We start from the raw sequence: 18,503 nt of genomic DNA on the forward strand, positions 1-18,503 counted from the left end.
ATTGAGTGCTTCTAGTTCTGTGTTACTCCATTTCACTACTCCAAATGAGTAGGTCAATGTTGGTATAGCATAAGTAGTTATGGCTTTTGTCTTGTTTCTTGCTGTCAATTCTGTTTTCAGTATTTTTGTTAGTCTTTTCCGTATAATTTTCTTTTAGTTCTTCTTTAATATTTATGTTATCTATTCCTATTTTTTGTCTGTATCCTAGATATTTATAGGCATCTGTTTTTTCCATCGCTTCTATGCAGTCGCTGTGGTTATCCAATATGTAATCTTCTTGTTTAGTGTGTTTTCCCTTGACTATGCTATTTTTCTTACATTTGTCTGTTCCAAAAGCCATATTTATATCATTGCTGAATACTTGTGTTATCTTTAGTAATTGGCTGAGTTGTTGATTTGTTGCTGCCAGTAGTTTTAGATCATCGATGTATACAAATGTGTGATTTTTTTGTTGGTATGTTCCAGTAATATTGTATCCATAATTTGTATTATTTAGCATATTGGATAGTGGGTTCAGAGCAAGGCAGAACCAGAAAGGACGTAATGAGTCTCCTTGGTATATTCCACACTTAAACTGTATTGGCTGTAATGTGATATTATTTGAATTTGTTTGGATATTAAGTGTGGTTTTCCAATTTTTCATTACTATGTTTAGGAGCTGTATCAATTTAGGATCTACTTTGTATATTTCCAATATTTGTAGTAACCATGAGTGGGGTACACTATCAAAAGCTTTTCGGTAATCAATGTATGCGTAGTGTAGCGACCTTTGTTTAGTTTTAGCTCGATATGTCACCTCTGCATCTATTATCAATGCTCTTTACATCCTCGTGCTCCTTTGCAACAGCCTTTTTGTTCTTCATTTATAATTTTGTTCTGTGTTGTATGTGTCATTAATTTCTGGGTAATGACTGAAGTTAATATTTTGTATATTGGTGGTAGGCATGTAATGGGGCGACATTTAGCTGGGTTTCCTGTGTCTGCTTGACCTTTAGGTTTCAGAAAAGTAAGTGTACCAGGGAATGTGTATGGGTCTATTAAATAATTTAGTTACATGTGAATGTGTTGAGATGAACTTCTTTTGCTATTTTATACGTTTCCAGGGGCTTTCCAATTGTGAGTAGAATTAATTGCTTGGGTGACTTCATGTCGCAAAATAATCACCTCAGGTATTTGTGGAATCATCTTGTATTTGTCTGTTTCTGCTTGTATCCACCGTGCATGCCTGTTATATTGTACCGGGTTTGACCATATGTTGCTCCAGAAGTGTTCCATGTCTGTTATGTTTGGTGGATTGTCTGTTTTAATGTGTGTGTTATCTATTGTCCGGTAAAATTTCTTTTGGTTTGTGTTGAATGTTTGGTTTTGTTTCCTTCTATTTTCACTTTTTTTGTATCTTCTAAGTCGTTTGGCCAATGCTTGTAATTTCTGCTTCTTTTCATCTAATTGCCCTATCGCTTCATGTTGTGAGATTTTACCTAACCTTTTTTGTTTTTTGTCTGATATTTCATTTCTTATAAATTGTATTAGCTGTCTGATGTCTTTTCTCAGTTTTTCTGTTCTGATCTGTAGCCTGTGATGCCATGCTGGTTTTGTGGGTTTCTTCTGTGTGTTGGTTGGTTCTGATCTCTGCCTAGTATGTATATTTAGTGTAGTGAGTGATCCTATATAAACCAGTAGTTGTAACTCTTCCATAGTTGTGTTTTCATTTATTTTGTTGTGTATGATAGTGTTGATAGTTGTATTTGTTGTTGCAACTTGTGGGTATTTGGTGGTCTATGCAAGAATGGTCTAATGTCTGTATTTGTGTCTTCGTATTCTATATATGTCAGCTGAAATTTTTCTTCTATATCTAACATGTGTCACTTCGTGTGCTATTTGTGCTTGTTCTGGTGGCCGTCTTAAGATTTCATTTTCCTCTGATTGTTTAATTGATGCGTGTTGTTCTTCGTTTGTTTGCTCTGGGATGTCTGAGTCCATTACTGTATTTTCTTCTTCTTCTTCTGATTGCACATTATTTTGTTCTAGTATCTATTGTACTTGTTTGATGTTTCTAATTCTGACTGGGGTCCCCAGTTATTTTTTATTATTACACAGATCTGATCAGCTAGTCGTTCTGTTAAAAATTTAATTCTGGGTATCTGGTAATAAATGTTCTGTATACTTGTGATCTACATCCAGTTGTGTTGGTTCTTAAGTTTGTTGCTTCGTAATAACGGAACATGAGGTGTCAGTTAACTTCATCTGATCATCTCATCCTCTGTCTTTGTTTTCCTTCTAGAGTTGTTGCAGGAAGCATATCTTGCAAAACACCTCTATTTGGATTTAAATCATTTTCCGTGTGGCTAGCAGTGTCGTACAATTGTGGACGGGCATAGGGTTCAAGCATCGTCCCCGACCATGACAGCGCTTGTCCGAGGCTTCGTTAGTTCTGTCCTGAACCAACTAATCACGCTAAAAGGGGGTTTAGCCCTATTAGTGGTTTGTTCTTTATTGTTGTTGTTGAGTAATGAAGAATTACTTTCTTAAAGGTGAGTTAGCTCAGAACACCATTCTAGATGACATGACTGAATGAAAATATGCAAAATTTGTCAACTTACTGATTTGTCTCTCTCCAAGGCTTGCAATGATTCTAAGCACAAATGTGACTGAACTATGTATTTTGGGAGTTCCAAAATGTGTTTCTGCCGTTTAAATTCTCACCAATATGGAAACCTATAATTTTTTATGTTTCCATCATGTTCATTATTTCCTCACCAGGTTACACTTATCATTAGCATAGTACCTCTAGATGAACAGAACTGAATATGTTGCATCTTTTAAAAACATAAGAGAGAGAGAGAGAGAGAGAGAGAGAGAGAGAGAGAGAGAGAGAGAGAGAGACCATTCGTGGAAAACTACTCAATAATACTTAATATTATAAATAATTTATTCTATGTCCGTTTATACATTTGGATCAATTATAGAGTGCTAGCGTCATCTGTAAAAAGAACTAATTCTGCTTCTTGTATATTATACACAAGATCATTTACTTACATGTGACACAATAGTGGACCTAAGAATGAGCCTTGTGGAACCCTGTAAGTTATTTACCCCTAGTCAGGAGAGTATCACCCACTTACATTGGTTGAATTATTAAGTACAACTTCTGCACTCTTTTGGTTTGGTATGACATCATCCATTGGCCACCTATACCATCAATCCCATAAAATCTCAGTTTATCTAGGAGAGTATTAGAATTCCTGCAGTCAAATGCCATAGATAGGTCACAGAAAATACTAACCAATGCTATTTTAAATTTAACGCTTGTAAAATTTCACACGTGAACGTATAAATGGAATTTTCAGTAGAACAATTCTTCTGAAATGCAAACTGTGATTTACTGACAATATTATTGTTGTTCACAGTAGGATACTATTCTTCAACACATCATCATCTCCAAAATTTTGGAAAACTGTGTCCTTAGTCAAACAGGTTGATAGTTACTGAAATATTTCCTATCACTTTTCTGAAAGAGGGATTTAACAATAGCATATTTACATCTCACTGGGAAAATGGCTTAAGTTAGTGGTGCATTACAGATTTAAGATAAGACAGGGTTTATTACATGGGAACAAGTCTTTGGTACTCTGTTGGAAACATCATCAAACCCAGAAGAGCTCTTATTTTAGGAAGAATATATAATTTTTTAATTTCAAAAGGAGAAATGGTAAGACATCCTTATGACTGAATTTTATGGGAGCTACATTTTCAACATACTGCTTTGATTTTTCTCTTGAACTGTTTGTCCCGAGAGCTTCTCCTAAATTTAAGGGAAGACTTGTCCACAATCTATTCAATGATTTATCTGTTACTCTTTCTGCCATTCTTCACCAACTTCTCAGGGGTGTAGTTTACTTTGTCTATGTTAACTTGTTTAGTTTTGCTTTTAAATTTATAGTTTTGCTAAGAGTGAGAGTTCTGACCCACCTCCCCCCCCCCCCTTTTTTTACAGCTTCTATCAGGCTCAATTTTGTTTCTCTACTTTGTCTTTATTTTTACTTTTTTATGGTAACTTGTTTTTCCCAAACAGCGTAGTTGCCAACGAGCCCATCAGAGGCTGTGAAAATGGTCATTTATATATATTTATTAAATCTCTCCTATATTCCTCCTACTTGACGATACGAAGCCAGACACGAACTGTCAACAGACAAACCATACACTTCAAAGGTCATAAAAAAAGTAAAGATAACCACAATCATTATCTGTTCATATGAGAAGTACAAATAGATGTGCCACACATCCCATATTTTCACTCACCTTTTGTGAATGAACCATCAGGTGATGAAACTGTACTGTTTGGCGGTCTAGTTTTTGCACGTGATAATGTGTCGTAACAATTCAAGCACACTCTAAGAGGTTTTGATGACTGGTTTGGCAAAAGAAATCTTTTGTTAGAACAAGGACCACACACAACTGCCCCGCACTTTCGACAATGGTGCTGAAACAAAACAAACAAACAAAAATATATAAACAAACAAACAAATAAAAACAGACAAAATCAGTGATACAATATCACAAATATAAATGAAGGTAATTTAAGCAGCATTACACATCACCAAAGTATGGAAGAGTACCTAACAAAAACTTAAGAAATTTTTAAAAAGGTCAAGTGATATTATTATTTTTATTTTTATAAACATGAAAAAAGAAAAAAAGAAGGAAATGAAAAGATATATAAGAGTAGTCCCCTTGGGAACTAATTCACCAACCTAAAGATTATACCACTTTAGAAAAGTATTCTGGAAGTCAGTTGTTAAGGTGTTTAAATACCCTCTCCAATTCTGTTCGAATATCCTCCAGCATATCAAATCTTCTCCTGTTCAATCTGATTTCCATTCTGGGGAAGAGGAAGAAGACAAAACACATTTCCATTCCCTAGCGGGAGGGTGGTACTCGCAAACAGTTTACAATTATTTCAGAATAAAAACAATCTTGGTTTTGAAATAATTTAATATCAATGATGCATTTTACCCATTTGGGAATTATCAGACTGTCCATAAAAAAAAAAAGAAACTAACAAATTAGAATCTTGTATGACTATCAGCTAAAATGAACTAAAAGCATTACAAGCTTTGGTAAAAATAGCTGGATATGAAACTTATCTGTGGTAAAGCCATCTAAAATGGAAAATGGATGCAATTGTGACTGGATATGCAATCCAATATCATAAAAACATATAAAAGGCAAAGTAGACCTCATTAAAAGAAAAGAAAACTGTTCATATATCATCAAGAACGTGGCGAAAGAATTTCAATGACTATCACATGTTACTCTGAGAACACAAGCTAACTCCACACAGCAGTACAAAATAAAGCCAAGATTACAAAATAAATGCAATTTGAGCTGCACATGGCACAAGGTCCATTTCGCACCCACAAATATTACTGTGACAGATCAAGATGCGAACAACGTGTATATTGTGGCACGAGGCAACCAGGTGGTGCACATGGATGGCATAAGGCCACATTTACAAAATACAAAAACTATGTATAACTAATAAATTAAGATGCATATATGCAAACAACTGCACTCACATAAAACCAAATATACACAAGGTATTGTTATATAAAGAAGAAAAAAATAGGTATAATGATGACATGAAAAATAATGAGTCAAAATATGTCATTAAACTGTCATATGGATTAGAGTACCTAAATATTAGATATTAATTTAAATAATCACAGTACCTGAACTTAACCTGGAGGAGTTTCTACTGGGCACTTCACTCTTTCAATTTATTAGACGCCAATCAAAGAGCAGGGAATGCCTATAGTGTATGTGCAACACATACTGACAATACACAAACATGGAGGTCTAGGTGAACACGAAACTATTTCCAAGATTGATCACAGAGTACTCCTGTGGATGATGCACACCCCAACAACAGGGAGATAGAGCACAACTTACAATGTCCCAATATAGTCACAGGAGGACATCCAGACCGTGCATTACACACCAGATTATGAGCAGAATAAGCAATGGGATAGTAGATAAAATGAAGGACAATGGGAATATAGGCCACAGGAAAAAATTTCAATCTGACTAGTAAAAAACCCACAAAGGAAAGATTTGGTGGGAAACAAAAAGCAATTATATATGAGACCCACTGGACTGGACAGTGCCGTGCCATAAATTTCCATATACGCCTCATCCTGAAAATGTTGTGAAAATGTTACGAATGTCAGCCTTGGACCAGTGAGTAAGTGCCAAAACTAGTTTGGAGACAGTTATTGGTGACTAAGAAGCTAAATTTATTTGCCTTAATGATACAAGTAAAATGCAGCTCAGGATGGTGCTGGCTAAGTACGCATATTAATTTACACAAGAACAAGGAACAAGCTATATTTTGTTTCCAAATTAGGTGTTCAAGCCCCATCGACCTTTTCAATCCCCCCCCCTCTTACTATGCCTCATGGTCCAAACAATTTTCACTAAACAAAGAGATCAAACTAATGTTAACATGAAACATTACTAGAGATATAAGAAGTCCTTATTGTAGGTAGCCCTTGCTTTTTTCCTAAAACTGAAGATGGAGTTAGTTTTATTTTATAAGTTAAGAGTATCAATTGAGTGTTGATCCAATTAAAACAGGACTCACAAATCTGTAGGAACGCCAGCAACATTCCATGGAGTAAAATTCTTGTCTAGTATAGACTTGTGTATATCCTATTTGCAAATGCCACTAGCAGACGAGTCTCACAGTTACATTGCCTTCGTATATTGTGGAAACTGGATACTTTTTTTATTTATTTTGTCCATCTCAGTTGCACTGCTATAAAATTCAGGTGTAGTGGTTACCGGTTTGGGAATAACATGTCAACTTTCAAACCACACTCCTTGCTATGAACTGTAATTATTCATACAATATTATGCCAAAAGGCACAACAAAGTTTACAGTGAGCAACTCATTGATCTTAGACTGTGTGTCCATTGTTAATGACCGAAATAACCAGTCAGTAGTAATGGATGCATAGTCGGAGTGTATACGTGCAGAAGAAAGAAAAAAAAAATCCATGATTTTTTCCAGATTTCCCAGTTAAAAATACACTTTTTCCAGGTGAAAACACACTTTTTTTGTTAAGTGACAGTATACTTTCCCACTGAGATGTAAAATTTACCAGTTCTTTGAATAGTAAAAAATTTATGCACCAGTGTAGAACTCCCTGGCAGCTTAGGAAATAAAACAAAAAAAACTTGTTTTGGAAATAGCTCTGATGTACAGCAACTTGTCTACTTTAGTAATAAAAGCATAAATACAAATTCCATCAAATACAGTACATTAGCTTCTGGAGCACTGAAATCGAGATTGTGATGCACTTTTGTCGCCCATCATGTCTCATGTCATGTGATCTCTTCAGTGATTGACAGCAGATATTCTCCTATTTGTGTGTTCGTGCTGCTTAACAGCGCAAACACACAAACAGGAGAAGTTAATGGATTAAATTAATAATTAATATACATACAGTACAGTTACAAGAAAAGCTAAGCTTCACATATAATACTGTTTTTTTTTTTTTTTAGCGTGTAACACTTTGGTTTAAATTAATATACATACAATGTAGCCACAAAAGTTTTTTTGCTTAGCGTGTAACACTTCTCAAAGTATCATTCACTATGTTTTCCTGCAACCTGTTGGAAACAGGTTCATTCGAACAGTTGCCAGAGAGCGCCAGAATACAATGTGTTACTTCACAGCACAGCTATGATCATGTACAAAATCTGTGCTTGGTGTTTGCTCTGCTCATAAGCCTTTCGTCAAATTTTTGTTAGGAATTTCATTTGTAGTGGGGCATCATGTGCCTGTGCAGCACTGTGCATGTTGTTCAGAGGGGACATACAGAGCTATTGTACTTAGGGCAATAGTTTTATCATATCCTAGCCAGATAAGGAATGCAAAATAAGAAAGCAGTCCTTGGTCTATAACTGAAAGTACCCAAATATATTTCGCTATTCAGAACGAATTCTGGAAACATCCCCCAGGCTGTGGCTAAGCCATGTCTCCGCAGTATCTTTTCTTTCAGGAGGGCTAGTTTTGCAAGGTTTGCAGGAGAGCTTCTGTAAAGTTTGGAAGATAGGAGACGAGATACTGGCAGAAGTAAAGCTGTGAGTACTAGGCTTGAGTCATGCTTCGGTAGCTCAGATGGTACAGCACTTGCTCGCGAAAGGCAAAGGTCGCGAGTTTGAGTCTCGGTCGGGCAACCAGTTTTAATCTACCAGGAAATTTCATATTTTGCTATTTGTTGACAACACAATTTTTTTTAATTCCTAGTCTGCAACACTGTTATGCATCATTTCCATTCACATTTGCATCCACACAGCACTGCTAAAAGCTAGTAAGAAGAAACACAAATTTCTTGCAAAAATAAAAAATAAAATAAAAATAATACTTGTTGTATGCACAAGAACAAAGGACAATAAGTTTTTCATGGCCATTTCAAACAGCAAAGGGTATAAAAAATTATCAAGGTTATCTGTGAAGCCAAGAAACTGTATAACTGGCAGTTTACATTCTACTACTGGAGTAAATATAAAGCCTTACGGGGAGTTATAATGAAAACACTCAGTGTGCTGGCGCTCTATAGCTTACTGAAGAATGGCGCTCTGTAAATTAAAGACATAAAAAACACAAATTAAAAAATAACATCAAGCCTAGAGAAGGCACCAGACAAGTGTTGAAACATGTTTTGTGATCGAAAAACATTGTGTATCACAGAAAGGCAGATTTGTGAAATTTTGCTAAAGCTGTGAATATATTTGAAACAATACTACTGACAAAATTTCCCTGCTTAGTCATATTCAAGTGAACATTTATGTATGTTCGTATGTATACAGCATTAAAAGATCTTGCATTATATCATAAAACAAACAGGACATCAGAATTCTCCAAGACCATCAGAATTTCGTAAATCATTCTAAAATGCACAATTCAGCTTAAAGTGCATATTTGTTGAAGTAGACCCCTACCTGGAATTAAACTTTCAGTGTGGTGTTTGGGATGCCAGTTTTTTGGGGTACCAGTATTGTACTATTTCATGTCTGGTTCTTTATTATGGCATTATGCCACAATTATCCGAAGATAAAAACACACACATTAAATTTAGCGAACAGTTGAATCTAGCCTCCAGTGTGGAATGAAACACTTTGTTTCTAATAAATTGGCTGTCTCTGTGGAAAAAATTAACGGAAGTCACATTTTGTTATTAATACAACAAAAACAACTTCGTTGTTCTGGAAGATGAATTAATGCTTGAGTGCAAATAATGTAGAAATAAAATAACATCAGAAAACTGAAACTAATAACATTTTTTATTCTTCTGTAGTTACATGAATGTGTATTTTAATTCACTTGAAAGCTACCAGCCAAAGAAATTCATTTCATTTTCATTTGACGCAAGAGCTGTAAACGAAAACAGCAAAACCACAAAACGTAGAAATGGGACACATGGAGACTGATCCCCCTTCCCCCCCCCCCCCCCCCCCCCCCCCGACCGCAACTGCGACTCCTCTTCGCATGCGCAAATCTGGCAGCTTGGGCACGCTAGCATCTGGCTGCTTGGTGCTACTGCTTATGCAGCTAACAGCCACATTTCAAGTAGCCGGAAGTGGGAGAAGCCACTGTTAATATGCAACTTCAGCTCTGTACATGCATGTGAACATGCTGGCAACGGATCAAATAAAACTAATGTTAAAAGTTGTGATGTCACACTCACCAAAAGTAGTTTGCTGTTACGAACTATTGCACATTTTTCATCCTAAAGTTTTTGTACACATTTTACTCTCAGCACGCACTTGGGTGTGCACTATGTTTTGTTGTTAAGTATTATTTTGTTTCCACTCATTTATGTTTTATTGTTGCAGTGTGATTTTACAATAACAGACTCAAATAAAATTATTTGTTAGAATATCAGTTCTTATCAGACAAAATGACAGAAATTTAACTGAAAACTAAAACAACAAAAAATTCCCCGGATTATAAAAAGTTACCAGGTTTTTCTTGGATTTCCCTGTTGTCCCAGGGCAAATACATCCTCATAGTCCTAAGATCAATGAGGGTACTCGTTGCCCAGTGCATACTTTACTGTGCCTTTTAGCAGCACACTGTATGAATAATTACAGTTAACAGCATGGCATGTTGTTTGAAAATGGGCATGTCAGCCCAAAACTGGTAAACACCACAGGTGAATTGTATATCAGTGCAACTGAGACAGGTGAAATAAAAACTCATTCAGTTTTCTCAGTACTGAACAATTCCGAACCAACCATCCCATAGCAACATGCCTGAAATAAGCAAGTTCTATATTGTGGCAGAATTTGTCATTTTTAAGTGAAAGGTCTGTGACCTCATCATGTTTTTGCAATAAGAGTAACTTCATCTCTATCTATCCCTCTGCCAACTTCATTCTTGGTGTGATTAGTCAATTTCCTCCAATATAAAAAAGACTTGGGCACCTGGATGTGTTCATATTGGTCATACTTTACATATTTTCCATATTTCATACCATATCTATCTGCTAATCGTTCGATCCAGATGAAATAGTGAGAAGTTCATTAAGTTACTTCTGATTCTCGGAAGCCCACACACATGTTTAAGAAGTTACTGTCCTACATTCCACTTATCTGTTCTTTCCTCTTCTTATCTGAATAATTTAATGCATGAATGAGTGTGTTAAGTAAGATTTCTTTGTGTATATTTGCGGGAGTACAGTAATCTGCAACTATGAGAATAAAGCGAACTTCAGGAGACACATAATGGGTAACCAAAGAGGTTTCTGTTTGCCTTGGTCAAACCTTTAGTGTAGATTAGCACAATACAAAAGGCTGGTCACTTCTGTTGAAGGACAAACCCCATTTTTCAGAGTGCAAACTCGCCACTCTTCCTTAGAATCCAAGATGGGTAAGGTCGTCTGCACAAAGTTACTTTTCAATACTAGGTTAATGTTATGTTTTATTTACGTTTTCAGATCTAGCCAAAGTTAATGGTTCCTTTCATTAGTCATCGTTTATTACTGTGTGAGAAATTTTACTTTCCAGTTCACAAGTGTTAAATGCATTAGAATCCAGGGGCTATTGTTCATTTCAACCATTTATTCAAACACATGTAACCACATTAAGTGTATTTGTGATTCAATTCATTTAGTTTATTGTTCCTTTCATGAGGAAAACTGTATTGCGTATGATTTCCGTGGTCTTATGACTGAATTTTCTGCAATTTGTCTCACCTGATAATTTTCCTCTTCGGTATTTGCTTATTGTTGTTACTTATGTCAGTGTTTAGATCCAAGAGCCTTAAGCTCCTAGATCTTGTTCTCTTGTATTGAATTTTGTGCAAACTCATTCCCTCATTTAAAATTCCATACTTATTTTGGGCATGGTTTTGTTTGTGGCGATCACATGGTCCTTTTCTAATGACAAAGTCTACAGTGCCATAGCGTCAGCGATCTTCCCCCACAGAGTATGTAAATTGTTTATTTTTATTTATTTATTTATTTTTATTTATTTTTTAGCAATTCATTTCAATAGTAATTTTGTTGTTTTATCCTGTGTATTAAAACCAAGCAAACAGTTGTCTTGCTAACCACTTGTGCTGTGGTGACGATTTTTAGTTCTTTTCCTTACTGTTAGCCTCTGAAGTACATGTGAATGTAGCTGTTCCTGATTAAATCATTCTTTGATCTTTCCTCTCCTACTGATTATAAATCTGGTGCGGGAATTCGAAGTTAAGTTCTAGGTTTTATTATTATGCACCATACTAGTTCACAGAGAACAGCAACCATACCATCATATTGCTTACTATACACACTCATGTGTGGAATTAAATTTACCAATCAAATAAACATTCTTTTTCCAGAATTTGTGTTTACACTCTCACAGCTAAAATTTCAGTTCATTCTTCATCCAAGTCTGATAGAGGGTACACCCTACTACATTCCTATTGTGTTACAGTTCTATTGATGCAATAGTTTACCATTCACAATTAATCATAAAGATACTCCTCACAATTGCTTACCCTTCATATTGAAAATTAAGTATAAGGGCATCTTTCTCGAGTCTTACCATTCAGACTCAATGCGAATGCCAGAGTATTTATTAGTGCACTTGATGGTGTTCAAAGACAAGAGTTGTAAGAAAGAATTAGTGTACGCATCGTGTGGTGACAGTTACCACTCCAAAGACGTGATTTGTATCCCCACATCATCTTACCAATGAATGATACTTGCAACTAAATGTTATAAAATAAAGCTATATCAAGAGATAACGTGCAACTTCAACAATGAAATGTGACTGTAGTGACTTCACAAGAAGAAATACCTGTTTGGACAAAGAAAACAGTACAGAAGATGTAGAGAGTGAAAAAGGATAGATACCTACAAACGAAAGAATACAGTGAAAAGTCACAAATAATCGGGATTCATTGCAGATCAATTTAGACTATAAAATAGCCATCATCAATACATGCATCACCCAATGTGATCACAACAAATTTGTGCTTAAACACAAATATCTTTGAAATTTGGATAGTCACACCAACAACATATTAAGAAAAAGAAGCGGCATATCATGCATAACAAACATGAAATACAGTTACAGTGGGAAACAACAACTTTGGGCTAGTTGGATGCTTATTTCAAGTTGGATGGGTGAACAATAAGCCTACCATATGCTCAATAAGTTTTGCAAGACAAGTACTCGGTGATGGTGAATACTCATATTCAACCATTAAGACAGAAGTATTGAGTATCCAAAATTATTTACAATAAAATTTCATTCCTAATGTTAAAAAATATAACAGCATTTTGTCAGATAATGAAAGCAAATACACTAGTGAAAAGTAGAAAACCTTTTTGACTGACGATAAAATTCAGCAAAGTTTGGTACCCCCGTTATGCCCAGAAGTAAATCCCGTTGAATCCAGGGACCTGAATTGGTTTACGAACCTGTAATGTTACATATTTTGCAGTATGATAATGAGTATGGACGTAACTTCTTTCCTTATATGATCGTTCTATATTCATTGTGCACTGCTTGAATAATGAGAAATGAATATTTTTTGTTTTGTTTTGTAACGGCCTTTACAAATGTCTGCTTGTGTCTGTGTATGTGCAGGTGTGTGTGTGTGTGTGTGTGTGTGTGTGTGTGTGTGTGTGTGTGTGAGCGCGCGCGCGCGCGCGCGCTTTCATCTTTCCCTCTTTCCTGAAGAAGCAATCGTTGGTTGCGAAAGCTAGAATTTTGTGTGTATGTTTGTGTTTGTTTGTGTGTCTATCAACCTGCCAGCACTTTTGTTTGGTAAGTCACATCATCTTTGTTTTTAGATATATTTTTCCCACGTGGAATGTTTCCCTCTATTATATATGTATGGCGACCTGGTGACATGACATTGAGAAAGCCATGAAACCAGTTATGTAAATTATTCAAAATTATTTATAACATTGAGGTTTTTTTTGCATGTTCTAATTACTTTTAAATTTTCATGTGCAACGTAATGACTGGGAGCAAAATAACCACAACCAAAAATTCTTGTGGAGAAAACCAATTCAAAACGGAATCAAGAGTGAAACCGGAATTTATGGAAATTTTTTGAAATACGCAGTTTGTTTTATTGCAGCAAAGGTAGGACTGCTACACAGCTGCCTGCTTTGCTATGCTTGGTGACATCTCATGTGTGATAAGTAGAAGTACCCTCCCTTAATTTCCTTTCCTCAATGCATTGTACCGAATTTTTCAAAAATTTTCGTAATTAGTAACGAGAGAAAAGTCTGAAGTTTTTTGTGTTGCAACATTTTGCACATCATCAAAGTATATAAATAACACTCGATGACACATAAGTCGCATGTTTAAATTCACATAATAATATATTTAAATTTTCTGTTTTCCAAAAGTTTTAATTGTAATATTCAAACAAAATAGCACAAAAATCAGTTTCCATTATTGTTGACAATGGCGAAAGTGCAATGAGCCAAGATGGCGTACAACTGCAGGATAGAACATCTGAAGTACCAGCACCATGTCTTCCACAATTAATTGTATTAAATAGTTCATAGATGAACATAACCGAAATGACAAGTGCAAGTTAGCTTTCACAGAGTTCTAACTTTGGGGATACATTGATAATATTTTGACAATAGATGAAACTACATCACGTATCTCCACGAGAAACAGTCTTCTTGCACAGTAAACATAGAAACCACAGGTTACATAATTTTTGACGATACTTTACTGTCACCCATCACACGAAATTCAAATGTTGATTTGCAGAGTACAGTTGTCAATAATCAAAGTACATTAAATAGCAGCCAAAATGACGCACTTGCCATAATACTTCAAAAACTGGATAGTATGAACACCAATTTGCGTGCAGACTTACAAAATACAAACACCAGTTTGCGTGCAGAAATAAAAAATATAAACACCAATTTGCAGGCAGACATAAATAGATAATTTGACAGCTTGTCGCAAAACCTTACCACAGTCACACAAGACATTAAACCACATAAAACAAGGACAAAAACAAGTTTTAAGAGATTTTCAGGACACTGTCACACAGCAGATCAGTGATTTGACAGAAGACTTTTTGAGAGGAGATGAATGTAAAATTTAAAGACATGGAAGAAACAGCCAACATGTACTTTCGGAAGTAAACAATGACATTACAGGTAAAAAAACAGAAATTACTCACTCTTAACAAGAAGAATGATACAGTAGAGCAGAAAATAAAAGGTATGAAAGACACACACACGAACCTGGAAGCTACACAAACACAATAAACTTCCATGGTGAAGAATATCTCTATCATAGTAAACAAACTGCACAAGGATTGCGAAAATATACCAATAGCTATTGATGAACTCACTTGAAAAGTAGCCTCACTTGAAATCGAATCAGTCTGTGCCAAAAAGGAAAGAGACAAAATTTATGTGAATTTCACAAGCTGAAGGACGTACTGCAGACAAAACCAGTGCCGCAGCGGAAAATGTAGTGAAGGAATGTAAATTAGTGAATGATTTAGTCGAAATGGTTATCCAACAAAAGGAAAATGACATTATCAACAAAAAAATTGCAAGCTACAGAGCACAGGATATACAACTATTTAGGTGAAACTGATGCAGAGACACCAGCTGTACATATAAACAAAGTGCCAGCCACAGCAAACCAAAGTAATGTATGCAGACAGCTCATCGCAAACCTTACAAACAATGCCAAGTGTAATGACAGACCACAAAGTGTACGTTTACAGGACATAACACCAGAACCAGTACCTACAAGAAGTGTAAATAATTGTGACAGCTATATAAACACAGCACAAAATGCTAATAACTTTTCCACTATATTTGCTGATACAGGTTTATTAAGACACCATCAATTTTCAACATTTACGTGTGAAGGTAAGACGATGAATACTGTTGTGTTTATTAGCGATTTTCAACATGTGTTTCCTAGAAATTGGACGGAAGCACAAAAGATCAGTTTTGTTGTTGGGTACACGCAAGGCAATGTGCTTTAGTGGTCGACCGAGGTAGCTGAGCATTGTACCACACATTTACAATTTGAAAGGGCATATCTTGACAAATGTTGGTCAGAAGCCGTACAGGAGAGACTTAGGCAAGAAGTTTTTAACCCCGCCCCTTTTGATAGCAAATATGGTAGTTTGCGAGGGTATTTTGAGAAGTACCTCAATAAAATACGTTATTGGAGGAATCCTATTCCTCCTGTGGATGTTCTAAAAATTTTAAAAAGTCTTTTGCCATCACACATTCGCGAAAAATTAATTACTGCACCTCAACAAGACACAGAATATATTTCTATTCATTTTTGATTCAATCGACCTCATATATGAAGAGAAATTAGTAACAAATAGGGCATCAGACAGCCAAACACCACAACAATATAACTTGAATGTTCAATACAAAAAAACAGACACAAACACATAGAAAAGCTGGTACGCGCAACTTCAAGGATACATTAACCGTGGTAATGGATACGGGAATGGAACAAGAGATTTAAACAAAACTTTCCTTATAACAGGAACAATTACCATCCACAAGCTAAATTCAATCCCTCCTCTCAAAATTATGCACCACGTGTACATGAAAACAGTCAGCCGCATCGGTGGCCGGCGCGCAGCAACAACAATAATATGGCTCATGCCGTACCGCAGCCAACCTTTGCGCAGCAAAATCACAATACGGCAACATTTCACAACAGCCATATGAACATACAAGAAAGCATGTTGCGAACTGGAAATGATACACACTGGAGAAACAATCACAGAGTACATCTGACAGAAGTTGTCCTATGTACCGAAGTAGATCAGACCACACAGCAGGAGAACCCGAATTGGTCATAGTTGAGCCCCATACTACAGTCCTTATTAACGATGGGGGCAAACAAGATTTGTAAACATATTTTGTACGATTCAATGAACAAGGAGACATAAAGGATGATCTTTACCAACATGAACTAAAATTGGCAAAAAATACACTGGAAGAACAAGTGCAAGCAGTAATCAGAGTTAAATTTTTTGGTATAGACACACAGTTAATACTTGATCCAGGGTCCATGACTAATTTAATGTCTGAAGCATTTTTCACTGAATTAAAAAGACTGAATAAACTTCCTGTTCCGCCAGTGCAAAACTGCAAAGTACAAACCGCTACAGGCGGCAAAACCAAATTAGTAAAACACCAAGCTCTTATCACCATGAACATCAAACAATTATCTGTGCAGTGTAATTTTTTAATAGTAGACAGTCAACTGCTTGATAGGTAAGGACACATTTAGAACCTACAAAACCCAAATAGGCATAGGTAATAGTAAGTGCCGTTTCTCTGTGAAGGACCAAAGATTTTCTATCAGCCTGATTACCACACAGGAAAAGTATGACAAACTAAACCCAGAACCTCATGTCACTGTACAGTATTCATATCCCACCCTGTATTTTGTTAACGCATGTGACAACGAACAAGAGAACGACACTGAAGTTAGCCAGAAATTAGTAGAACAAAAATTGAACAAATCAAATATTCTAGATCAGGGGCGGGCACACATTGCACGCAGCTCATGAGCGCACAGCGCAGCACGTGTGCTGCTAACGTGCAATCGTCGACTGGGGCAGTGGCGACAGCCGGCAGGTTGCGGAAGTGTAGTACCAGGCTAAGCTGCGGGCGTTGATGCGAAGTGACCACTATGCAGTTCTAACAACCCTACCACAACAAAGGTCAAAAATTAATTATGATTGTAGTGTTGCTCACGTGCTAAACATTGCATTTTCGGGCAACAACAAAGTTATATTATGTGGCAGATGTCATTAGAGCACAGTTAATAAAGTCATTTATTGAAATAATGGATAAACTAGGCACTCATCTTTTCGTGTTTCCCACATTGGTCTCGTTGTGAACTCATGGCTCAATCGTCGAAAATCTAGGTAGTGATGATTCCAAGCTCGGATGCAAAGAGGCCTAGGTGTTATTCTGCGATATTCAAAAGTTTTATAGATGTGTTTCATAAACCATTCTTGAAGGTTAAACCTTTGCAAGTTAGGATAATGGTGATGTAAAAAAGTAATCAGCACTCCGAATTTAAGTTACACTTCTTTTTTATTACTTTTGTTGCAATATCACGTAACTTGTTCCAAAACATCACTTCACAATATAAAACATACTTGAAAATATCTTCCTCACTGTTAAAGTTCACATTTCATAAACTGACAACAATTTGTGTCTTTTTAATATGACAACCAAAGCTTGACTCTCCAATAACCACTTACGCGCCCAAAAAGCAGAGTTACAAGTATGTCAAAGATCATAGTGACAAAAGAAAGAATACACATAAGATTAATATCACTGTAATATATACATATCGATGTATCAAAGTACCTCTACATTAATGAAATCAAACCTGAATGTTGTAACAGAAATATGTTAACTATTTACAGAAACACAGTAGAATATTGCTGGTACCGAGAGGTTGAGGTGAGGTGTCAAAATGGTTACATAATTAAAGTACCATTACACAGTGAACATTGTATTTCAAGAACCGGAAAATGCAGAGTGAACCAAAGAAACAGAGAAGTGAAGATCTGCTATCTTTTAAAAAAGGAATGGGAGAATCTCTTTATTCTTTGTGCAAAAACATGAAAATTTGAAATGTTTAATTCCACTGGTCATTATAATAAATTTCACAAGGACGAATATAATTTATTGTTGGATTCTGAGCGGATGGGGAAATTGACTGAGCTCAGGAAGAGCGATCTGACGATACTAGATGAATCTGACGTAAGTTGCTGTTGTCACGAGAGATCTGCGACTTTCTTTCGTCATGTGTCTCATCTAACTGATTTAACATTTTATGGAGCACTGTTTTCAATTTTTCAGGACGACAACAATGATAGTCCAGCGGTATGACCACTAGCTGAAGGAGAGTTTATAAAGGAGTGCATCAATGACTCTGCAAATTTACTTTGCCAC

The 18,503-nt window shown here is 36.0% G+C and overlaps 1 protein-coding gene across 3 annotated transcripts in view; it reads right to left on the bottom strand.

Moving 5' to 3' along the window:
* The window catches only part of LOC126314467 (pleckstrin homology domain-containing family F member 2-like), a 112,484-nt gene that overhangs the window by 16,193 nt on the left and 77,788 nt on the right, over positions 1-18,503 (bottom strand). For 2 of the 3 annotated variants that reach the window (XM_049992435.1, XM_049992434.1), the window contains exon 7: positions 4,300-4,480. In XM_049992435.1, coding sequence (XP_049848392.1) covers positions 4,300-4,480 — 181 coding nt within the window. Of the gene's footprint in view, positions 1-4,114; positions 4,180-4,299; positions 4,481-18,503 lie in introns of those variants that run through there. The other variant, XM_049992436.1, reaches the window with a different exon arrangement.

This window comes from Schistocerca gregaria, unplaced genomic scaffold, assembly GCF_023897955.1.
Source record: "Schistocerca gregaria isolate iqSchGreg1 unplaced genomic scaffold, iqSchGreg1.2 ptg000561l, whole genome shotgun sequence".
NCBI lineage: Eukaryota > Metazoa > Arthropoda > Insecta > Orthoptera > Acrididae > Schistocerca > Schistocerca gregaria.